Source organism: Apodemus sylvaticus, chromosome 3 (assembly GCF_947179515.1).
Source record: "Apodemus sylvaticus chromosome 3, mApoSyl1.1, whole genome shotgun sequence".
NCBI lineage: Eukaryota > Metazoa > Chordata > Mammalia > Rodentia > Muridae > Apodemus > Apodemus sylvaticus.
Window position 1 is genome coordinate 146693340 of NC_067474.1, and position 23761 is coordinate 146717100.

At 44.4% G+C, this 23761-nt stretch overlaps 1 protein-coding gene across 3 annotated transcripts in view; it reads left to right on the plus strand.

Annotated features, from left to right (window-relative positions):
- The window catches only part of Wasf2 (WASP family member 2), a 64449-nt gene that overhangs the window by 20562 nt on the left and 20126 nt on the right, over positions 1 to 23761 (plus strand). For 2 of the 3 annotated variants that reach the window (XM_052177618.1, XM_052177620.1), the window contains exon 2: positions 22682 to 22854. In XM_052177618.1, the coding sequence (XP_052033578.1) occupies positions 22725 to 22854 (130 nt within the window). In that variant the 5' untranslated portion in view covers positions 22682 to 22724. Of the gene's footprint in view, positions 1 to 3153; positions 3207 to 22681; positions 22855 to 23761 lie in introns of all 3 variants that reach the window. The other variant, XM_052177619.1, reaches the window with a different exon arrangement.

Sequence of the window (23761 nt, forward strand, 5' to 3'; positions counted from 1 at the left end):
GTCCCCTGTTTCTGTCTCCGTTTTTTACTATCCTGACCCATCACAGAGAAGCATTGGCCACTTGCCTTCCTGTTGGGTTTTAATATGGCTTAGATTTGGTCATATGGTTTTACCTGTTGTTGAAAGAGACCAGTCTTCTGGTTAGTTATTGGGGGCAGCCACTCCACATTGTCACTTTCCATAATCTTCCAGCTTCCAGAGGTGCTTGCTTAGTCTTGGCATTTGGGAAAAATTAAAAGGTCATTTATTGAAAAAGAATTGGGAATACCAAGCCTTGTTAGTTATTAGGAAAGTACAGATTAAAACTGTGATAATGTTGGTTCATCATACTGGCAAAAAAATTACCAAAACTACTGGGTATTATTATTATTACTACTACTCCTACTCCTACTATTGTTTCTTCTTCTCCTTTCCCTCCTCTTCCTCTTTCTCTTCTCTTCTCTTCTCTTCTCTTCTCTTCTCTTCTCTTCTCTTCTCTTCTCTTCTCTTCTTTTCTTTTCTTTTCAGATAGAGTTTCTCCGTGTAGCCTTGGCTACACTGGAGCTTGCTCTGAGACCAGGCTGTCCTCACACTCACAGAGATCCACCTGCCTCTGCCTCCCAACTACCACTGTCCAGCTTTTTTTTTTTTTTTTTTTTTTTACATCCTACAATGTGTGTCTGGAGGTCAGAGGATAACTCACAGGAATAGGTTTTCTTCCTCCACTCACTCTTTGTGAGTTTGAACTAGCCTGGTTTACATATTAAGACTCTGTCTCAAAAAACTAAAAACTAAAAACTATAAAAATTAAAAAAAAATTCATTTGTGTGTGTGTGTGTGAGTGTGTGTGTGTGTGTGTGAGAGAGAGAGAGAGAGAGAGAGAGAGAGAGAGAGAGGCAGACAGACAGACAGACAGACAGACACTTTAGGAGTCTAGTTTCTCCATTGTGGATTCTGGGGATTGAACTCATTTTGTGCAACAAGTGTTTTTACCCGCTAAGCCATCCCTCTGGCCTTCCTCTCTTCTTTTTGTGAATGTGTGTCTGTTTCTGTGTGTGTGCAGATATCATGGAGGCTAGTTGATGGTACCAAAGCCACAGAGATGTGGTTACAGACTGTGAGCGGCTTCACATGGCTGTTGGGAACTTAAAACCTCGGGATCTAGAGAAGAGCGGGAGATGTTAACTGTGTAGACCAGGCTGGCCTGGGACTCATACAGGTCCACCTGCTTCCATCGCCTGGGGGCTGGGACTAAAGGTAGATGCCACCATGCTGTTTGCTGGACCTTTCAAATGCTTATAGCTATAAATGATTACAGATTGTTATGAAGAGCTGTAACTATTGACGATAGTCTCCTATTCTCCCTAGTTTTGCCTTCAAACATAAAGCAAGTTTTTCAGAATATAAAACCATACCTAGGACTGGTGGTAGTTGAGTTGGCAGGGTAGGGGGCTTGCCTGGTATACAGAACAACCTGGGCTTGATTCCCAGCACTGCGTAAAGAGTAGGCATAATGGCACTGGCCTGTCACCCCAGGACGTTGGAGGCAAGAGGATAAGGAATTCAGGCCATCCTCGGATACAAAGAGTCTGAAACCAGCCTCGTGTAGTGTGGGACTGGATCTCAAGAAACAAGCAAGCATTAATCTCAGCACTTGGGAGGCAGAGGCAGGTGGATTTCTGAGTTCAAGGCCAGCCTGGTCTACCAAGTGAGTTCCAGGATAGCCAGGGCTACACAGAGAAACCCTGTCTTGGAAAAAAAAACAAAAACAAACAAAAAAGAACAAGCAAACAAAAACCACTCCTAAAAATTACTGCTCTTAGGGCAATGTAATTTAAATGTTAAGGGAAGACAGTGACAGCAGTTCTCTGGCAGTTCTCCCTTCCTGACCCATAGATCCATCCTTTCAGTCAATTAGAAGTGCTTCTGCCTCAGTCTCCCAGCCTTCCTGTAGAACATTCTCCACATGCTGTCAAAGAGAGCTCTGAATGCAGATCTGACTGTGTTACTCTCTGCCCTCAATTGTCCGCGGCTCCTAGTACCCTCCAGCGCACTCTAAGCGCTGAGTCTCCGTGTGCGGCCCTCGTGTCTGCTCCTGTCCAGCTTATTAGGCTCTTCCCTCCCTGCTTCCTGTCTGTCAGCCCCACGAAGCTGTTTGCTGTTCCTGGAACATTGCCTCTGCACTTGCTGCTTTGTCTACCTGAAATTAAAGATACCGTCTCTCTCTTTCCCATCCCATAACCTCAGAACTTAAGAGGCTGAGATGGAAGATCAAGGATTTGAATTTTGTTATGGGGTGGTGGTGCAAACCTTTAATCCCAGCATTAGAGGCGGTGGATCTCTGGCTTGGAAGCCAGCTTGCCCTGCTTACTGAGTCTGGAGCAGCCAGAGCCACAGAATAGCTCCTGTCTCAAAAGCACAAACCAGTGAGAGAATGCACACAGGCACATGACATGACCCCACCGTGCAGTGTGCTCTTGGTGTTGCCATTCATGGACTGTGTGTGTGTGTGCCTGCTGGCCAGCCTTGTCTCTGTTTCTAGAGGAAGGAGGGAGGAGGGAAAAGGTGGCGAAGGAAGGTGGAGTGAAACTGGAAAGGAAGGTAGTGGAGAGTTCTTTGAGGAGGGAAAACGAGGGAGGGAGGGAGGGAGGAAGCAAGGAAGGGTGGGTGGGTGGGTTTGGTGTTTTATTAATATTTACACCAAGTGCCTGGAGGCTTTAAAACATTGTGGATTTCCCTGAAGCTTAGTCATGTGCTAACTCTCATGACTTATCCTCTTCTGACCTTCCTTGGCCTTATGGAAGTTTTTCTCCCTCACCTGATGATATAGCACTATCATGTGTTTGTCATGTTAGGAGCTTTGAGAAACATGGATAAAATGTAAGTGTGGAATTGGCAGACCAATCATATTGATTGACTTGGGGGTAGGGAGTGTGTGTGTGTGTGTGTGTGTGTGTGTGTGTGTGTGAGAGAGAGAGAGAGAGAGAGAGAGAGAGACAGGGCTTCACTGTGCAGTTCTGGCTAGCCTAGATCTCACTGTGTAGACCAGGCTGACCTCGAACTCAAGAGATCCATATACTTTTGCTTTTGGAGTGCTAAGATTAAAGTATGTGTATTACTTTTAGAAGCCTCACTGGTTTCTAATTTTTAACTAATTTTCCCTCTGTGTCCCAGATTGGGGACTTCATCACTTCCTTGGCGCTCATGACTGACTGTCTCATGAACTGGTAAGCTGTTGGTATCTTATTTTGTTCTGTTTGAGACAGGGTCTTTCTGTATCTCCCTGTCCCTCCTGGAACTCACTGTGTGGACTAGGCTATCTTTGAACTCACAGAGGTCCACCTGGTTCTGCCTCAGAAATGCTAGGATTGAAGGTGTCCACCACAATTCCGGGCTGCTGCTAGACATTTTAATAGAAGTTAGTGTTGGGGTTTTAGCTTGTTTGGTAGCGTGCTTGCCTGGTATTCTGGAAGCTGTTGGGTTTGATCTCCAGCAATGGAACCTGTAATCCTGGATGTAGGGGCAAAAGGATTAAGAGTTCAAAGCCATCTTTGGTTACATTCTAAGTTAGCCCTAGGTTTCAGGAGACCCTTTCCCAACAACAACAAAAAAAACCCACAAAAAAACTAAAACAGATGCTGGGTGTGGTGGTGCAGACCTTTAATCCTAGCACTCAGGAGGCAGAGGCAGGTGGATCTCTTGAGTTGGAGGCCAGTATGGTCTACAGAGTGAGTTCTAGGATGGCTAGGGCTATGTAGAGAGAACTTGTCTTGAAAAATGAAACCTAAAACAGACTCTGCTTTGTATTATGAAGATTGACTCTTTTCCCTCAGAGAGTTGTAGGAGCAGAAGTCCTGACACTATCCACATCCTTATCTTTGTGGGAGTTAAGGCCCAAGAGCCTCATTCTTTTGCTCTTCAATTTCTGTTCATTTTCCTGCTTCCTAATACGGTTGCAGGTGCTAAGACTAAGGATGAGTAATATTGCCAGCCTCGGAGAACCTCTCAGGTTATCAGGACGGCAAGTAAGAAAGGCAGTGCTGGTAACCCAGTGTGATGGTCTGGTGAGGAAGGGTGCAGGGGCAAGAAGATTGAGAGTTCAAGGCCTGCATGGGCTGAAGATGGAATTCAGACTCACCTCAACTACTTAGCAAGACCCTGTATTAAAAGGGCAAAGGGGGCTGAGGGTGTAGCTCTGGGGCTGAGTGCTTGCCATGTGCTCACAAGGCCCTAGGTTTAATCTCTAGTTCTAAGATTAAAAAGGAGAGAACCAGAAGGACATGGGGAGAGGGCTTCAGGATTCTTGGCAAGGCCTAAGGAGATGCTTCACTTGTGCTTAATCGCAGAAGACCATAGAAGTTGGTAGGGCCGGGCGGTGGTGGCGCACGCCTGTAATCCCAGCATTTGGGAGGCAGAGGCAGGCGGATTTCTGAGTTTGAGGCTAGCCTGGTCTACAGAGTGAGTTCTAGGACAGCGAGGGCTACACAGAGAAACCCTGTCTGGAAAAACCAACCCCCCCCCCCCAAAAAAAACAAGTTGGTAGGAATTGTGTGGAAGGTGGTCAGACTTAAGCAGAGAATGAAGAACATGGTGTAATGGGTAGCCATCAGCAAGGTCCACGGGGCTGCAGACAAGGGGAATTGGATGAGGCCTGAGCCATATAAGCAGCTGTGCTGTGAGTAACTTTTTCTGCTTTCCCAGATAAACTGGTGTGATTGATAAGCCCATTCTCTCTGTATTAGAGGACAACAGGGTCTCACTGTATAGCCCGGGCTGCCTAGAATTTGCTAAGTAGACCAGGCCAGCCTTGAACTTGCAGTGACCCTCTACTCCGTGTTTTCCAAGTGCTGAGATAAAAGGCATGAACCATCTCAGCTAGCCTACTATTGTATCTTGAGTAATTGAGTTTTACTTTGTTTTATTTCTTTGATTTGTTCATTTTATGATTCATATATTAGGAGCCCTCTTAATTTTTGGGTGATTTGCTCTGAGGACTGTGCCAAATTCTACATTCAGGCATTGTAGAATGGATGATGCGTATGTTTTAGGGCTGCTTGGAAAGACTTAAATGACCTTCAAAGGCTAATGTCAGGGCCCCATGTCAGTGTCACAGCAACTCATGCATGCATGGAGAGTGAAAAGGGAACTTAATTATGGAGGAGGGAATTGTAGCCCTGCTTGAATGGGCAGTTGGAAGTCCTGGGCCCGCCCCTTCGCCTCAGAAAAGGACTTTCTTACATTTTCTGCCAAGAGGTCATAGGGAGAGCCCACATAACTACCATTCTCCCTCTGGGATGTGCAGGCCAGCCTTGTTTTACTTGTACAGGTGCAGAATAGGTTCACCAAATAGTGTTCTGATCTCCATTGAGCAGAATCTGGCATCTTATTGTCCTGCACAGAATCAATCCCTTTAAAGTATGGAACATGGCAATTTTAGGTCAGCAGGCATTTAAAGACACCTTTTTAACTTTCAAGAGCTGCCTAATAAGATATATTTTGGACAGAAATACCAGTGTTATCAAGATGAAACTTGAGTCATTGAAATTTTGAATAGGGCTTAGTTTTTGGCTGCTGCTGCCCCTCTTATCTGTGACATTTCTTTTAATGATGCCATTCTCTGGAGTGCTGTGGTCATCATCAGGTTTCAAGGCCCCATTCCGCATGCTGACTTTTGATAACTCTCAAGAGTCTGTTCCAGTGATTGGGCTGAGTCCATGTGCAGAGGTCAGAGGACAGTTTGCAAGTCATTGCTGAGGGCTAGAGAGATGGCTCAGCCATTCCCAGCACTTGCTGCTCCTTTGGGGGACCTGGGGTCCATTTCTACCACCCACATGGTGGCTCACAACGTCTTTACTGTTCCATCAGACCCGAGGCCCTCTCCTGGACTCTGCAAGCACCAAGCGCATGCAGTGAACATGCATACATGAAGGCAATATACTCATGCAGAAAATTTTTAAGAAGAGTTGGGTTATCTTCTTCAACCATTGTTGGTCAGGTTGTCAGGTTTGGTGGCAAGCCATCTTTACCTACTGAGCCATCTCGTCAACCCTCAACTTTAAAAAATAGGGTCTCATAGCTCAAACTGGCCACAAACTCCTGACCATCACCCCCAGCTTTCTAAGTGCAAGTATTTGACCCAAGATCAAATTTGTTCATTTCTTTTTTTGTATGATCCTCTTCCCTCTCTTTTCTAATTGATGTTCTTTCAAAAATGATGGAGCCCATTTTCAAAGCAGTTCCTAGACTTTAGCTACATAGTTTATTTACTGTTGCTTAACAGGAGAGTGTAAAACTCAGAGAGCCAGATGGCTGCTCAGAGTGGTGATGGAAATATGAGGGGCAGAGCCCAGAGAAGGAGAGCGCCTGGTGCCCCAGGAGGCTGGTTGGTGAGGACAGAGTAGAACTTAGGAAGTGGGAAACGTAGAGCACTGGACCATTAAGATCTGGAAACAGAGCCGGGTGGTGGTGGCGCACGCCTGTAATCCCAGCACTCTGGGAGGCAGAGGCAGGCGGATTTCTGAGTTCCAGGACAGCCAGGGCTACACAAAGAAACCCTGTCTGGGGGGGGGGGGGGGATCCAAAAAACCAAAAAATAAAAAATAAAAAAAAGATCTGGAAACAGATTTTGTATGGGATTGTCTTTCAGGTGACGTTTCTGTGGACTGGAATGCTACAGAATTGATCTTTTGGCTCTTGTCCCACTTAAGCACTGGAATTTTACACAGAGCTTCATGTAATTTATGGCAGATAGGGAACCAGTTAAGCTGGGCTAGGGAGGGTATAACCAAGCCTTCTGAAGGAAGAAACCAGTCCTGCCAAAAATGACTGTGGTTAAAACTGCAGCAAAACCCAGTAAGTACAGCTCTGCACACATGTGCATATGTTTTAAAAGAGAGACATTTTTACATTTTTCCAAAGTCAAAGGTTAATTTAAAATATTAATGCTGAAAAGATTAATTTGATACATTAAATGCACTAGGTGAGAATACATGTACATACTTCGATTACTCCCTTTTTACAATTAAAGTAATTGGATTATATTTAATGAGCTGTTTACAATTAGTAATTTAAAAAGACATCGTTTCAGTAGCCCTATAAGAGATCGGGGAAAACAAATTTCTGACATTACTTTCTTGACTTGGGTAAAAACAAGTGTTTTTAGAAAAAAGTTGCAAGACTTTTATTTAAAAATATACTTATGTAGTGTAGGAATTACCCATAGGAATATGTTTTGATTCATTGTTTTTTTAAAAAAAAAAGATGAGGGATTAGATGCTTTTTAAAGAAGTCCCTGGTAGAACAGTCTCACACACTGAGCAGTGAGCAGAGACCGAGGCTTAAAGGGCTTCTCTGGGACCCTGTAGATAAGAGCGCCAGCCAGCAGCCACAGCTCGAGTGCCCAGCCAGCCAGAAACTGGAGGGGGTTTTTGTTTTTTGTTTTTTTGTTTTTGTTTTTTGAAAGCAGTAGCATCTAAACGTGTCATCCAAGGCTGGCACTTTAAATGAACCAGTGTTTATGTTGTTTACAGTAAGAGATGCGAAGCCCCTGAGTAGCTGGGTGGAGAGAGAGAGAGAGAGAGAGAGAGAGAGAGAGAGAGAGAGAGAGAGAGAGAGAGAGAGAGAAGGAGGGAGGGAGGTGTTATTCTCATTAACACCACTTCCGTTCTAGGGTAAATACGTCAGGAAGCCTTCCTGTGCTAGCATGCAGTCTGAGTTTTAAGGGAGAGGAACCCTGTCTGGAGCTCAGGGTCCTTTTCCTGAGATGGGAACTCTGAGCATATTTGTTCATTGTATAGATTTTGTGAGGAGTTAGCAGTGTGTTAGGGGAAAAAAACGTGAACTTTGAACATAGATGGAGTTGCATTGTCTTTTAAATTTTTGTTTGTTTTTCAAGACAGGGTTTCTCTGTGTACCTCTGGCTATCCTGGAACTCCCTCTGTAGACCAGGCTGGTCTCAAAAACTCAGATCCACTGGCCCCTGCCTTCTGAGTGCTGGGATTAAAGGCACACACCATCACTGCCCAGTGGGCCTGGGCTTCTTTTTTTTCTGTTTATTTTTAGCTCCAGCTCTTTATACTAGGATTAAAGGCATAAAACATGTAGCTGACTCTGGACCTGAGATTAAAAGCTGTCTGGGTTGGGTATGATGGTATACACTGTAAATACCCGCATTAAGAACTGTCTATTTTCTGGGCGGTGGTCGCGTACACCTTTAATCCCGGCACTTGGGAGGCAGAGACAGGTGGATTTCTGAGTTTGAGGCCAGCCTGGTCTACAGAGTGAGTTCCAGGACAGCCAGGGCTACACGGAGAAACCCTGTCTGGGGAAAAAAAAAAAGCCCTGTCTATCTGTAGTGGTATGGTGGTCAGTCCTTCAGTCCTCACACTGAAGGTGGAGGATAGAGCTGGGCAAATCTGTGAATTCTACCCTGTCCAAACCCAAAACAATTAAAAAATCAAAAACCTGTCTATTCTGGGGGCATGAGTGGCAAAGGTGAGCATGACACACTGTGATGTGTCTTAGCTTATATATTAACTAAAAGTATTCATCATAAAAATGCTGAGCAGGGGACTGGAGAGCTGGCTCAGCGGGTAAGAGCACAGGCTGCTCTTCCAGAGGTCCTGAGTTCAATTCCCAGCACCCACATGGTGGCTCACAACCATCTGTAATGGGATCTGATGCCCTCTTCTGGTGTGTCTGAAGACAGCTACATATATAAAATAAATAAATCTTTGAAAAACAAAACAAAAACTTCTTAGCAGGGTACAGTGGCACATGTCTCTGATCTGAGCATTTGGAAAACAGAGTCAGACAGATCTATGAGTTTGAGGCTAGAATACTAATTTTTTTTTTTAAAGATTTATTTATTATTATATCTAAGTACACTGTTGCTGTCTTCAGACACACCAGAAGAGGGCATCAGATCTCATCACAGATGGTTGTGAGCCACCATGTGGTTGCTGGGATTTGAACTCAAGACCTTTGGAAGAGCAGTCAGTGCTCTTAACCACTGAGCCATCTCTCCAGCCCTAGAATACTAATTTTAAAAATTACATAACATTTCAAGAAGAAACATTTCAAGAATATAACTAGAAGAAGTAGAATAAAAATCAGCTAGTAGAAATTGATGCAGAGGCAGGAGGATCTCTGAGTTTGAGACCAGCCTGGTCTACAAAATGGGTTCCAGGATAAGCCAGGGTTATACAATTGAAACCCTATCTCAAAAACAAACCAAACCAAGCCAGGCATTTAAAAAAGACTTTAAAAAAATGCATGTGTATGTGTTTCTATGTGTGTGTCTGAGCTGTGGAGGCCATAAGAGGGTGTAGAATTCCCTGGATGCAGAGTTTTCAGGTGGTTGTAGACTTTTTACATGGGTGTTGGGCTGGACCTCGACTCTCTGGGCAGCAGCTGTCTTTCTGGCCCCTCACTTCATTCATTCTCAGATGTGTCCTTCAGGGCACATCCAATTGTTTGTTGACTCCTGGTGCATTTTGCCCTTAGTAGTCTCAGAGTGTTGAAGTATATAGTACAAGTTCACCGAAAGTGACCTTTCTGTATTTTCCGTAATTTATTCTAAAATGAAATTCGAAACTATTGTGTAATGTATTACCTTTGTTTGTTTATGATTTTGTGACAGGGTTTTGCTATGTAACTCAGACTGGCCTTGAATTCGGGACCCTCTTCCCTTAGCCTCTGTGCTGGAATTGGAACCTTAGGAGCACACTTCTGTGTCCTCCCAGCTCCCTCTATTCTTCTTCCCTTAAGGGTTTTACATTTATTTGTTTATTATCATCGATGTGTTTGGACACAGGTGTGGAAGTCAGGATAACTTGCACAGGATAACTGATTTCAGGCTATCAAATTCAAGTTGTTAGACTTGGTGGCAAGACTCATTACCTGAGGAACCACATTGTTGGTCTCTCTTAGTTAATTATGTGTCTCTGTGTGTGTGTGCATTTGAATACAGGTGCCTCACAGGACATTGTTGGGTCCCTTGGAGCTAGAGTTAGAGACAGTTGTGAGCTGGGAATCAAACCTGGGTCTTTTGTAAGAGCACTGCTTCTACTGCTGTTGGTATTTCAGGGATCTAGTCTATGTGGACACTCTGCCTTTATCTGAGATAGGGTATCTATGTAGTTCTCACTGTCCTGGAATTCTCTGTGTAGACCAGGCTTGGCCAAAACTTCAGAGATCTGTCTGAATCTGCCTCCTGAGTGTGAGGATCAAAGGCATGTGCCACCTTACCTGGCTATTTTCATTGTGTGTGTTCACGAGGGTGTGCTCATGCATGTATGCATACATTCATATGGGAATACATGCACTTTTTATACACCCGCACTTTTGTGAATATAGAGCCCAAAGGACAACCTTAAGAATGCTGCCCTTCTCTTTTGAGACATGATCTCAGTTTGCCTAGAGCTCCCATTAGGCTAGATTGGCTGGCCAGGGATCCTCCTGTCTCTGCATTCCTATCACGGGGGTATCTGTCATTGGGATGCAAGCTGTGCTGTCACATTGGCTTCTACATGAATGCTGGGGTTTGAGCTGTCCCAACCCAGCATCATACATTGTATATTTATGTTTTATTTTTCTTCATAATAATCTTACAGAATAGGAATCATTGATTTATCAGGTTAGGAAACAGACTGAGAGGTTAGCCCAACGTGCCAGAATACCAAGGTAAAATGTGGTGGTGGTAGCTGGGCCTCACATTTCTCTCTAGCTTGTGTTCTTGCAGCTTTGCCCCAGTGCTTATTAGGTTTGGTTACTTGGAAATAAACAGAAGGCAGAAAGGTATTTATTTTTTTCATCTCCTTGAGATACTTTCCTCTAATCCCCATGTTCTGAGTGATGACTAGACCTCGTGAGGGGAAGTAGATGCACAGCTGCCCTTTGCTGATTCTGAGCCACTTGCTGGTGGCTTGGGTCTTTGTGACAGGTGAGTATGTGACAGTTTTCCAGGAATGAATTCTTGTTGCAGGCTGGCAGACTAGAATCATCGGTGTGGACGTGCGTGGTAGTTTGCTCCATAGCTCTGCTCCCTGCTGCTCAGCTGTGGCTGTGATTGCTAGGTCTCTCCCCTCTCTCCTGGTGCAGTCACTCTTCAGACTGCTGCATCTGCTTGCTCCATGACCACACGGTGTGCTTGTGTATTGCCCTGAGCTGTCAGCAAAACATTTTGCTGAATTTCCTTTTTTGTTGTTGCGCTGCAGCCTTCTTTTCCCTGGCCTTTCTCAGTTGTGTGAAGTCAGTTACTTTTTCGGCTGTTCATTTCCAGAGAGGAACAGTTACTGCATCAAGAAGCTCAAAACACGAAGTGAGGCATCACCAAGATTAAAATGAGTAGTTAGACAGTTGGTCAGATGAGTGAGATTCAATGGCCGCTGGGCAGTTCAGCTCTGATGAGCTCCTACCCTCTTTCTTCCCCCCCCCCCCTCATCTAACCCACCAGCAGGTACTTCAGTGCCTTGTGTAGAGGAAGTTTGACCCCCATACATACTTCTACTGATGAGCCAAGAATTGTAGTACCTACCATACTATCTGTCCCCAAAGTAGGGAGGCAAGATGGGATAAACCTCATCTGAAAGCCAGCTGTGGACTGCGGCTGCCAAGGAGTTGGTGAAATGCCTGATTGGTAAGCACAAGGACAAGGGGAGAGTGAGTTTCCAACACCACATAAACCAGACATGGTGGCACATGCCTGTAATCCTGTAATTTGGGAGGTGAGGCAGGAAGATTAGAAGTTCAAGGTCATCTGTAATTCTATCTCCCCGATGCTGAGATTACAAGAACTTTTTTGTCCCACTGAGCTTGTTTTGTAGTTGTTGGAGAACTCTGATCCTCTCTCTCCAACCCTCAGTATAGCATTTCCACACGTGTGTAATGTGTCTTGATCATATTCACTTCGCCTTTCTTATTACTTTCCCACATGAATCGATTGCCTCCCTATTTTTTTTTTTTTTTTTTGTTTTTTTTTGTTTTTGGTTTTTTAGATTTGGTTTTTTTTCCGAGACAGGGTTTCTCTGTGTAGCCCTGGCTGTCCTGGAACTCACTCTGTAGACCAGGCTGGCCTCGAACTCAGAAATCCACCTGCCTCTGCCTCCCAGAGTGCTGGCATTACGGGCGTGCGCCACCACCGCCTGGCTGACTACCTATTTCTAATTAGTCCTCCTACTACTTTAATATCTTAAATGTTATTTTACCCTGGCGTGATGGTGCGTGCTTTTAATTCCAGTACTCAGAAGGCAAAGGCAGGAGAATCTGAGTTCCAGGCCTGCCTGATCTACATAGTGTGCTCCAGGTCAGCCAGGGCTATGTAGAGAGAACCTTGTCTCCAAAAAAAATTTTTTAAAACATTTATTTTTGGTGGGTGGTGCTTGTGTGTGTCTTGGCACACATGTGGGAGTGGCTGAGGGTTCAGCCTCCGGCACAGAGAATGGTTGTGCAGCTCTAGCTCCTGTTAGTATGGCCCAGGAGTGCACGGACAGGTCATTCCTGGAAATCAGCATTCCATACCACTCACTTCCTGCTTCCGCTGGCTCAGGCACTCTTTCTTAAACAGGGTTCTCTGATCATTGATGGGGGTCTTGTGTAATTTAATGTTTAATTGATGACAGCTGAAAAAAATCTGGTCTCTACAAATGTTAGGAAAAAACTCTTCTGTTGATGAGGAAAATTATTCATTATATATTTATTTAATTAAGGCTAATTTAGGGCCTGGCATGGTGGCATATAACTTTAATCCCATCACTCAGGACAGAGGCAGATGGATCTCTGTAAATTCAGGCCAGTCTGATCTACACAGTGAGTTTCAGGCCAGCCAGGGCTACATAGTGAAACCCTGTATCAAAAACCTAAACAGCCGGGCTGTGGTGGCCCACACCTGTAATCCCAGCACTCTGGGAGGCAAAGGCAGGTGGATTTCTGAGTTTGAGGCCAGCCTGGTCTACAGAGTGAGTTCCAGGACAGCCAGGGCTATACAGAGAAACGCTGTCTCGAAAAAAACAAAACAAACAAACAAACAAACAAAAAAAACCAAAAACAAAACTAAACAAAAAAGGTGATGAATATTACTGGAAATTAACTTTAGATTAGAAAAGTATGCCTGGCAGTGGTGGTGCACGCCTTTAATCCCAGTGCTTGGGAGGCAGAGGCAGAGGCAGGCAGATTTCTGAGTTCGAGGCCAGCCTGGTCTACAGAGTGAGTTCCAGGACAGCCAGGGCTATACAGAGAAACCCTATCTTGGAAAACCAAAAAAAAAAAAAAAAAAAAGGGAAAGAAAAGAAAAGAATACTTTCTGTTTGTAACTAAAAATCATTAGTGACAATATTCTATATCTTTTGATGTCCAAATGGCTTCATAACAAGTAATTGGGGCAAAATAGAGATACAAGAAATACTCTATGATTAAATCTCTTTTGCAATTAAAAAGTAAAAAACAAAAGGAGTGAGAGAACTAATGTTTTTTTTTTCAGAGCTGAGAATACCAGTCTCAGTTCCGTATAGCATTTCTTGAGTTTTTTTTTTTTTTTTTTTTTTTTTTTAAGAGTAAGCTACATTTAAACTAACCAAACAGACTAAAATCTTATTCCCAATTTCCAGTCACCATTAGAGTAAGAACTCGGATCCAGGTTTCTAACTCACAATTTAAATGCATTATCTTTTGAGAAACAAGGTGGAACCTGCTTTCCTGAAAAATAGAACCTAATTTTGGTCACTAATGGAGAAAATTTCTAGAAAAAAATTAATTTTGAAGGAGATAATCCCCCTGATCTTAATTTTAAGAGTGAAGCTGTGACTAAGTAATAAGCTTGGAGAGTAATAAAGTAAGGATGAGAGAGAGGTGGGCTCGCCCCCAAAGAATAATAGAAAGTTGGGGAACTAGCAAGGAAGGCTGGGCCCTGGATGTACAGTGTACTCGGGAGTGCTACTGCAGCCTAGAAATCCGTTTCCTGGGTGTCTGAGAGCCAAATTAAAACAGGAAGCTTCTTTACATCGACTGTATTTAGGCCAGAGGACATTCCTTTATTGGGTTCGAAATTTCTCTTAGTTTTAAATCATAAGCTCTTACTTGGTTTGCATAGGTGTGTTTTCTCTGTCCACTGCAGAATGTCTCTGTCCTGCCAGCTCTGTTGGACATTGTTTCAGTCACCCACCCTGAATTGTCAGTAGAGCCTTGTGTTTGGAAAGAGTGGTTATATTTGTCAGTTCAGCCCCACCCTGTGTTTCAGCAGGAAGTGGGTGTGTGCTTTAGCCTTTGAGGAAGTTTTCTTCCTTGTCCTCACTTCACTGTAAGGAGGACTGCTGTATTCAATAGTTGTGCTTTTTTCGAGAAAGGGAGAAGCGGTCTCAATTATACACAGGTGTGAATCACCTCCTGTGGGTGCTGGGTATCAAACTCAGGTCCTTTGGAAGAGTAGCAAATGCTCTTAACCACAAAGCCACCTCTCCTGCCCACTGTCACACTTTAAATGTTTTATTGTAACAGTTTAGACTATGCTGGTAAGACTGTAGTCTTGAAGAGTCAGGTAGTTATTTGACCTCAGTGAACATTGGTTTTTAGAGGGAAAGGGTAGATACTGAGACAAAGTCTTAGGTAGCCAAGGATGGCCTTGAATTCTTACCTTTGCCTTCTGTGTTACAGGCCTGTGCCCATACGCCGCTATTAAAACATATTAGATCTGATGAGATGCACAACTTTAAGTAAGGAAATTTGCCTTTTGCAAGAGGAAACTATGAAGTGAACTTGTTTGCCCCCATTCAAGGCACCCTTAGCTGGCCAGTGAGAAAAGTTGAAGTGAAAGCAGAAGTTGTAAGTGCCTGGACCCAGTGTCCCCACATGGTCCTGTCCCTGCTGCTGCTGATCCTGTTAAAGAGGAACTAACTGCCTTGAGAAGCGGTTTCCTTGTGATGGCTATGGCTGTGGCTCCTGTACGTTTGCCTTTTGAATGTGACCATAGAAATCTGCAGGTGTCATCAGTGCAGCATTGTTTGTTTGATTATTATAAACAGCTCAAAATGACTTATCATTGCCATTATGGGCAGGCATATATCTGTTCCGGGAATGAACAGGATTACAGAATATGGGGTACAGACAGTTGCTGCTGCTGCTTCTCACATGCAGCATTCTTCTACCCCAAATCTCACCAGCTCACTGATCACCCCATAACTACCCAATGATGATGGCAACAGGATTGTGGAAGTTCAGAAAGCAAACGTTGGGCTTTTTCCTGAGCTAATGTGATATGCAAATACTCCACAGTAAACTCTAGTGTGCACACTTGAAGAATTTCATCATTTGAGGGAGATTTGAAAGACCCTGTCATCCAGCTTTACTTTCTTTTTTTTTTTAAATGATTTATTTATTTATTATATGTAAGTACACTATAGCTGTCTTCAGACACACCAGAAGGGGGCATCAGACCTCATTGCAGTTGGTTTTGTGAGCAACTATGTGGTTGCTGGGATTTGAACTCAGGACCTCCGGAAGAGCAGTCAGTGCTCTTAGCCGCTGAGCCCCTAGTTTCACTTTCAAAATACAAGTCCCATCATGGTGCCAACATTCAAACTGGTTGGTACACTGCCAATCCAGGGCTATGAGATTTGTGTGATTTGTGTGTGTGTGTGTGTGTGTGTGTGTGTGTGTGTGTGTGTGTGTGTGTGTGTGTTTGGATTTATTCCCTTAGGCTGAAACCTGCTAGGGGTGAATAGGGTGTTGCTTCTGGGTCTGACTTGGATATGTGGGACTGGGCCAGAGATGCCTCCTCTTTCCTTTGGACTTCTTCAGGGATAATTCTCTCAGATTGGTCTGGGACCCTCCTAGAGTATAAATAACCCCACAATTTTCTCTGGAATATTCTTTGGGTCAATTGTATATCTATCACATGGATCTTGGTAACGGGCACTATCTTGACTTGTTCTACCATTCACACAAGTGGATGTTCCCCAAGTGAGGAGGTTATCACAGCTCACCAGCAGATCCAGATGTTTTAGAAGTCACTGTGTTGCAGGCTAGTCTTGAGCTCTCAGTGGTCCTTGCTGCTTCAACCTCAACCTCAAGGCCTTCCAGTAGGCCTTGGAAGTTTCTCAAAGATCACTTAACTTAGTCTCTATATTTTGCAGTTGAGGAGACTGAAACCTGGTGAGAATTACAAACCCCCCCCTTTTTTTTTGATAGTGGTGATGGTGGTAGCAGCCGTGCTGGTGCTGGTGCTAGTGCTGTAGACCAAGCCTAGGGCCTTAGACACATGGTAGGCACGTGCTTTAACACGTTACCGCCAAGCTGTATCCCTAGCTCAGATCTCTGATTCTTTGGAGCCTCTAGCAGGGAAGAGCAGCCAAAATAGTCCTGGTTCTTATCTGTGGTGTAGGAGGGAGCACACGGCTGTGGGAGGGACAGGCATGAAGCTGAAGGGGTGAGAGGAAAGCACCTGTGTAGCCAGCTTCATCAGCCAAATCACCCTGGCATCCGTGAGGAGACAGACAGTCAGCCTGACTGCCTCACATCCTGCACCCCTGATTGAGAAGGGGCTGAGGAGAGACGTAGTTGGATCGTTTAGCTTTCTTTCCTCCTCCTGTGGAGAGATGAGCCCAAGGCCTTAGACACCTTAGACATTTTTTTTTTAATGTAAGTGTATGAGGGTTTTGCCTGCACGAGTGTCAGTACACCTACATGCGTATCTGTGCCTGGTGCCCTTGGAGGACAGAAGAGAACATCAGATCCCCTGGAACTGGAGTTACAGATGGTCGTGAGCCTCCATGTGGGTGCTGGGAATTCCACTCAAGTCCTCTGGAAGAACAGACAGTTCTTAAACTGCTGACCCATCTCTACAGCCCCTAAATTTAATTTCTAATTTTGAGGATGTAGGTGGGTGTATGCATATGTCCATCTGCGGATACAGATGCCCACAAAGTCTAGAAAAAGATGTTGGATCTCCTGGATCTGGAGTTGCAGGTGGTTGTGGATGTCAGGAACAGAATTCAGATTCCCACACAGGAATAGTACATGCTCTTAACCTCTGGCCATCTTTCCAGCCCAGCTTTGTACACATTTGACCCCACCCCCTCCCGATACCTTTATGTATTTTTGCAATGCCTCCCTCAACATGTCTACAATTGCTCATGCACTGGCTGGGAAGACATAATTTTATCTGAAGAGAACCCATTCTGCTATAGAGCTGCTGTGCTAGTTATAAAGAGCTAGATAAGCCAGGCAGTGGTGGCACACGCCTTTAATCCCAGTACTTGGGAGGCAGAGGCAGGTGGATTTCTGAGTTCGAGCCAGCCTGGTCTTACAGAGTGAATTCCAGGACAGCCATGGCTACACAGAGAAACGCTGTTTCGAAAAACAAAAAACAAAACAAAACAAAACAAACAAAAAGAACTAGATAAGTTGACATTTACTTCTGTAACTTTTATGTTTTTGACAGTTCTAACTCATTTTCTATGTAACACTCTCAAGATAAGACCTTCTCAAATCCCGAGATTAGCAACCATTATCATACTATGTAATTTTCCTAATCAAAAGTAACATATGACTAACGGGCTGGAGAGAGGGCTCAGTGGGTAAGAGCTCTTGCTATGCTGGCATCAGGACCGGGGTTCAAATCTCCAGCACCCTTGTAAAAAAGCCATGGCATGGCCATGCATGCACGTGATCCCAGCATTGTAGGGTGGGGACAGGATCCTAGGATGTCCACTGAGGCCAGGCTAGCCACACAGCTTCAGAGAGCGACTGTCCAAGAGAATGAGGTGCGTGTGCCAGAGGAAGAGCCCTGCGCCCTCCTTTAGCTTGTGTGCACACACTCCCTCTTACAGCTCACAACCCCCTCCATTAAAAAAATTAACACGTGACTGAAAAAGACCTTTACTGATGCTATTAAAAACAAGGCATTCCACTCCTTTCCTGTATTTAGAACTTTACTTTTTTCTTATTTTTTTGATGTTGGGGATCAAACCCAGGGCCTAGTGTACACTAGCCAAGTACTTCACTTCCAAGCTATACCCTCAGCCTTCATAACTTCTTTTTCTTGACTTGTTTTGGTTCTCCTTACTTTGTTCATATTACCTCCAGCACTAGCATTTAGGGTTTACTGACACCCTTTACTACAGGAGTGTCCACCCTTGTTTTCACTTTGTGGCTGTAGTTACAGGACAGATGGGAAGAACAGGCGGGGCTGATGGGCTAGGCTCACCCTGCAGCCTCTGGGTTCTCAGGCTGTGCCGGTGGGACTCACAATCTACTCTCCCCAGAACCTCCAGCCTCCTGCCTAGGCATAACCTTTGTCCTTAAACGGATAATCTATCTAAAATGTAAATTAGAACCTTTGCTTCAGTGGTTCATCAATACCCAGTGTTCTCTGAGTTCCCCATAAAGCAGTACTTCTGCTGTCGGGGGAGCTGTCACCGGGCACCTGTTGTGCGTGACAGACTAACTTCCCAGGGCATCCACAGTGGAGCTCCTATGTACAGTCTGGAAGAAAATTGAGGAAACAGTCACTCTAATCATTCCCTTTGTTCTGTGGTTCAGATGAGGAACACAGTTGTGAAAGACTGGAGGAGAGAGGGTTGGATTTCAGGAGGTCTGAGTGTATAGCTGGGGCAGCTTCAGGGGAAAACCCATCAAATTCATTGAAGTCTAGGGTTTCATCTTTAAATTTTTTATGTGAATGTTGCATTCAACTATGTAATATGTCCATGGTTTAAAGTGTTTTTAAATATTTATCAATGAATAGAATTCATTCAACAGGAAGATTTGCCTACAACCCGTGGAACTACAAATAACTATCCCATCCCTTTAAGCTCTATAGAGGGAATTTTGGATAAATTTTTTAAGTGTCTATAGGAAAATTGTTGAAGATAACAATTATGAGGCATCAGAGTCAAGAGACCAGCTCATGCATGTCCTAACTCCACAGGCTATGTATTTTTTACAGTTAGAAGTGACACGGAGAAAAGGCTAGAAAGTCTAAGTTTATCATCATTCAAATGTAGGATATTTTTCTTTTGTCAGATTACAAGTGTGTTTCAAGTTATGCATAATTTTATACATCTACCACAGAAGACAACCAGTCCTTGGTTATCTAAAGGGAAAAGGAGCACTTAGTACAGGCACTTCCGTATAGCAGGATATCTTGTCTCTTTTTGGTGTCTTTGAAAAAAGTCTCCTTTCTATCCCCCATATTTATTTTACTTTAATCTTTATTTTATGTATGTGGGTATTTTACCTGCATGTGTGTCTGTGCACTATGTGAGTATAATGCCCCCAGAGGCCAGAAGAAGGTGGGTTCTGGGACTCGAACTCATGTCTGGAAGAGCAACACATGCTCTTAACTTCTGAGCCTTCTCTCTAGCCCCAGAAATGTTTTTTTTTTTTTGTTTGTTTGTTTTTTTTTTTTTTGTGTTGAAACAGGGTTTCTCTATCTAGCCTTGGCTGTCTTAGAACTTGTTATATAGACCAGTCTGGCCTCCAACACAGAGACTACTGCCTTGCCTCCCAAGTGCTGAGATTAAAGGCATAGGCCACCACACCTGTTCAAAACAAACCAAACAACAAAATCTTTTGAAAAGAAATAGCATAACTTTTTCTGATCATTTTGTCTTGATGGATATTAACATTTTTTTCTCATTCTCTCTGTATTTTTTTTTTTTTTTTGGATTTTTTTTTTTCCCGAGACAGGGTTTTTCTGTATAGTCCTGGCTGTCCTGGAGCTCACTCTGTAGACCAGGCTGACCTCCAACTAAGAAATCCGCCTGCCTCTGCCTCCCAGAGTGCTGGGATTACAGGCGTGCGCCACCACCGCCTGGCTATTTTTTTTATTTTAAAGATTATTTTATATATATACATACACGAGTACACTATAGCCGTACTGATGGTTGAGAGCCATCATGTGGTTCCTGGGAATTTGAATTCAGAACCTCTGCTTGCTCTAGGGGCCTCTGTTTGCTCTTGTTGGCCATGATCGCTCCAGTCTAAAGATTTATTTATTATTATATCTAAGTACACTGTAGCTGTCTTCAGACACTCCAGAAGAGTGTGTCAGATCCTATTACAGATGGTTGTGAGCCACCATGTGGTTGCTGGGATTTGAACTCAGGGCCTTCAGAAGAGCAGTCAGTTCTCTTAACTGCTGAGCCATCTCTCCAGCCCCGTCTTTTATTTTTAAAGATTTATTTTATATGTATTATTGTTTTGCCTATACACACACATATATTGCACACACATGCCATAGTACACATATGAAGGTGTCAGAGGGCAGCTGGCTTATATGTGTGTTTTGCCAGTATACATGTATATGTAGTTGCTACATGCCTGGTACACATGGAGGTCAGAAGAAGGCATCAGACACTGGAGTTACATATGTGAACTACCATGTAAGTGCTGAGAACCACACACAGTTCTCTGCAAGAGCAGTAAGTATTCATAGCCACTGAGGCTGTCAGGCCTGACAGCACATTCAGCATCTATCTCACTGGCCCAACATTCTACTGGTAACCTTTCCTTTCCTAGACGGTTTTTCCCATGTTCGAGATTCACTAACCACCGTGTGCTGTTAAGTGTAGGTGTGCATCTTAGTAACTCGTACTGTTTGCTTTAAGTAGAAAAGTTAAACTGGAAAGTCTGGAGTTAGTGTTAAAAACCTGTTGTGTCAAAGGAGGATCTTAACAGAGAAATGGAATGGAAGTCATTTCCTAAGACAGTGGACAGGGATTTAGGAAACACCTCTGCACCCCAAAGATAGGCACAGCTGCCTCACAGTGACCGTTAGAGACGTTCAAAGTTAGAAGCAAACAGCTGGTTCTTTTAGTTCCCATGCTGTTGCTCTTGGTGGCAGGAAGTCCTGTTCCCCAGGCCGCGTGCTTCCTGTTTTAGTTTTACTTGTAGTAGATCAGAATGTCCGTAACAAAGAGCAGCCTGTTCCAAAGGTTCCACTGCCTGTGTGTGTGTGTGTGTGTGTGTGTGTGTGTGTGTGTGTGTGTGTGTGTGTGAGCTTGCGGTCTTTGTTTCATTTTGGTGCAACAATGTGTTGGTTTGCTTTTCATCTCTGTAGTGATAAGTTTGTCCTAAGCATTTTGTATTTGCAGGCAACTTGAATGGTGATAAACTGGTGTTTTAGGATTTGATATGTGTAACTTGATGATGATGATGATGATGGGTTCCTCCTTTCTTTTCCTCCTCTTTCTTTTCCTCCTCCTCTTTCTCTTCTTCCTCCTCCTCCTTACCCCCTCCCCCCTCCTCCTCTTCTTCCTTGGAATTTATAGTTGAGTTTCTGTAGTTGCTTCTGTGCCTCTTCATTTGCTGTAAAACAGCATGAAGGCTGTTAAGACATTTTAGATTTCTTTATGGTTTTCTAAGATACAAAAACAAGGCCTGTCTACTATGACTTGACTGTTCTAGTCATATCCATCTTGAGAATAAAACCTTTTCCTAATGTTTGGCGGTGGTGGCACATACCTTTAATCCCAGCACTCAGGAAGAGGTAGGCAGATCTTGGAGTTCAAGGCCAGCCTGGTCCACAGAATGAATTCCAGGACAGCCAGGACTACACAGAGAAACCTGGTCTGGGAGGAGAAGGGCTTCTCCTAAACTAGTAATGTGGGGATTTAGTAATCTAAATCTAAAATGATAGCTCCAGGTAAGCCTGGGTGCTGCTGTGTCTGGGGAAGGGCTCAGCCTCCAGGGTCAAAGGCAGCAGCAGGAGGGGGTCTGCATGTATCCAGAACATCCTGCTGTTGCTACCTGTCTTTGGCCCAGGGGTCTAGACTCTGGAGAGGAGCCCTGAGTAGAAGAGAAGGCCAGGGGATTTTAAAGCACAGTTGGCTTAGGATTCCGTTTGACATATTGAACATGTAAATTTTTCCTTATTTTCCTTCATTCTGTCAATTTTCAGACTAAACTTTGGTAGTGTTTATAGATCCTAGCAGCTAGTATTTAGTTGTACATTAACAGTCACCCATCCAGGAAGACCTACCTAGAGAGAGAAATTCTAGCCAGAGACTTACCAGTGGGATCTCTGTAGGCAAGTGACGTCATTGTTGGGATTACCAGACAAAGGCAGATCTGCTCAGTCTGACCTCACGCTCTCTGTTTAGCTGAGAGTGGTCATAAACTTCTCATACTCCTGCCTCTTCTGTCCTCCCGATGCTGGGATGACAGGTGTGTATCACCATGTCCAGTTTATGACATGTTAGGGGCGGGGCGTCAGAACCACATCTTGTTTATGCTAGGCAAGTACCATACCAGCTGGGTTGCATCCCCTGCCACAGAGGTCACTTTCTGTTTTTGAACCTTAGCTGGTGGCCTAGAATCTGGTTTCTATTGGTGTGGATACCATGTGGATACCATGTGGATACCATGGCTGCTGGTTTCTATTGGTGTGGATACCATGGCTGCTGGTTTCTGACCATGCTTCCTTGCCTGGAGGGTTCTTACTGGTTGGAGCAGTAATTGCTACTTTAAGGTTCCATGCTGCCTTCATAACGTCACCAGTTCAGAATTTCTAAACTTATAGCAAGATTTCTTAGTAAACCTTGAAAAGAAGATGATCTGCTTGAATTAGAAGATAGGAGATGGGGAAAGTTTTTGTAAAAAACTGTTTCAGATCAGAGCAACACCACAAAAGAAAAGGAAGAGCCTCACATAGCCCTCGTGTGCCTGGGATCTGTGGTTGAGTGCTGTTTTCCTGTTGTTTCTCTTTTAGGTTGTTTTTCATCATTGAGAACCTTGCCTGAAGCAGGTCCACTATGCCGTTAGTAACCAGGAACATCGAGCCAAGGCACCTGTGCCGTCAGACGTTGCCTAGCGATACAAGCGAGCTGGAATGCAGGACCAACATCACCCTGGCAAATGTCATCCGACAGCTGGGCAGCCTGAGTGAGTGCCTCGGAGAGCCCGCGCTCTGCCCTCAGGGGTCGTTGGTGCTCTTTAGTTAGGTTCCCTCTCCTCCATGTTCCTATTTCTCCCCCATCTGCCTTCCCTAGGTAATGCAAAAATATATCCCCTGTCCCCTGCCCGGCTCCTCTACTTCCCCTCTACCCTCTCTTCTTCTATCACCACCCTCTAGCTTCTACCTTCCCCTGCACCTGCTTCAGAAGGAGTCTGCAGGAAGGATGTCAGGAAGGGCTGCAGCGAAAACTGCAGACACAGTGACAGAGCAGAATGCTCTGTGTGAAGAGAAGTGGGAGGCTCGCAGAGCAGTGTCTCGGGTTGAGGAATGCTCCTGTAATTAGATGATCTGTTCCATGTAGCCTGACTTTGTTAAAGCCTCACATTCGCCAATAGTCTAGCTACGCAATACCCCACCATGATCTCCCCAAAGGGAAGTAAAGGAACCATGTAGTCAGAGATTCTGGCTGACGTGTCATCCCCGGTACACATTTAATTGTGGTCTAGGATCAGGGTAAAAATTACTTGTGCAGTCTCCAGAGTATCGGGAGATTTGCAGGCTTTGTGAGCACGCAGAGCGGGCACGCAGGGTGAGCACACACTGACACAAATGGTCACTGGAGCCATGCTTACATACATGTGAAATTGCCTTGGGAGGGTTATTGCATGTGGTTTGGATTCCATTCTGAATCAAGCTGGCGTTGGTTCCTTGAAGCTGCAGTGTGAGAGAGGCAGGGTTAGAACCAGCCCTGCATTTGTCTAGTGCGACCTCAGCTCCATAAGCACCACTGTGGAAATGCCACTTTAGTCATCCTCCTTAGCAAAGGCATTTTGTATAAATTATCTCTGACACTCACCCCTCCAGTCATATCACTGTCCTTAGAGAAGGCGGAAG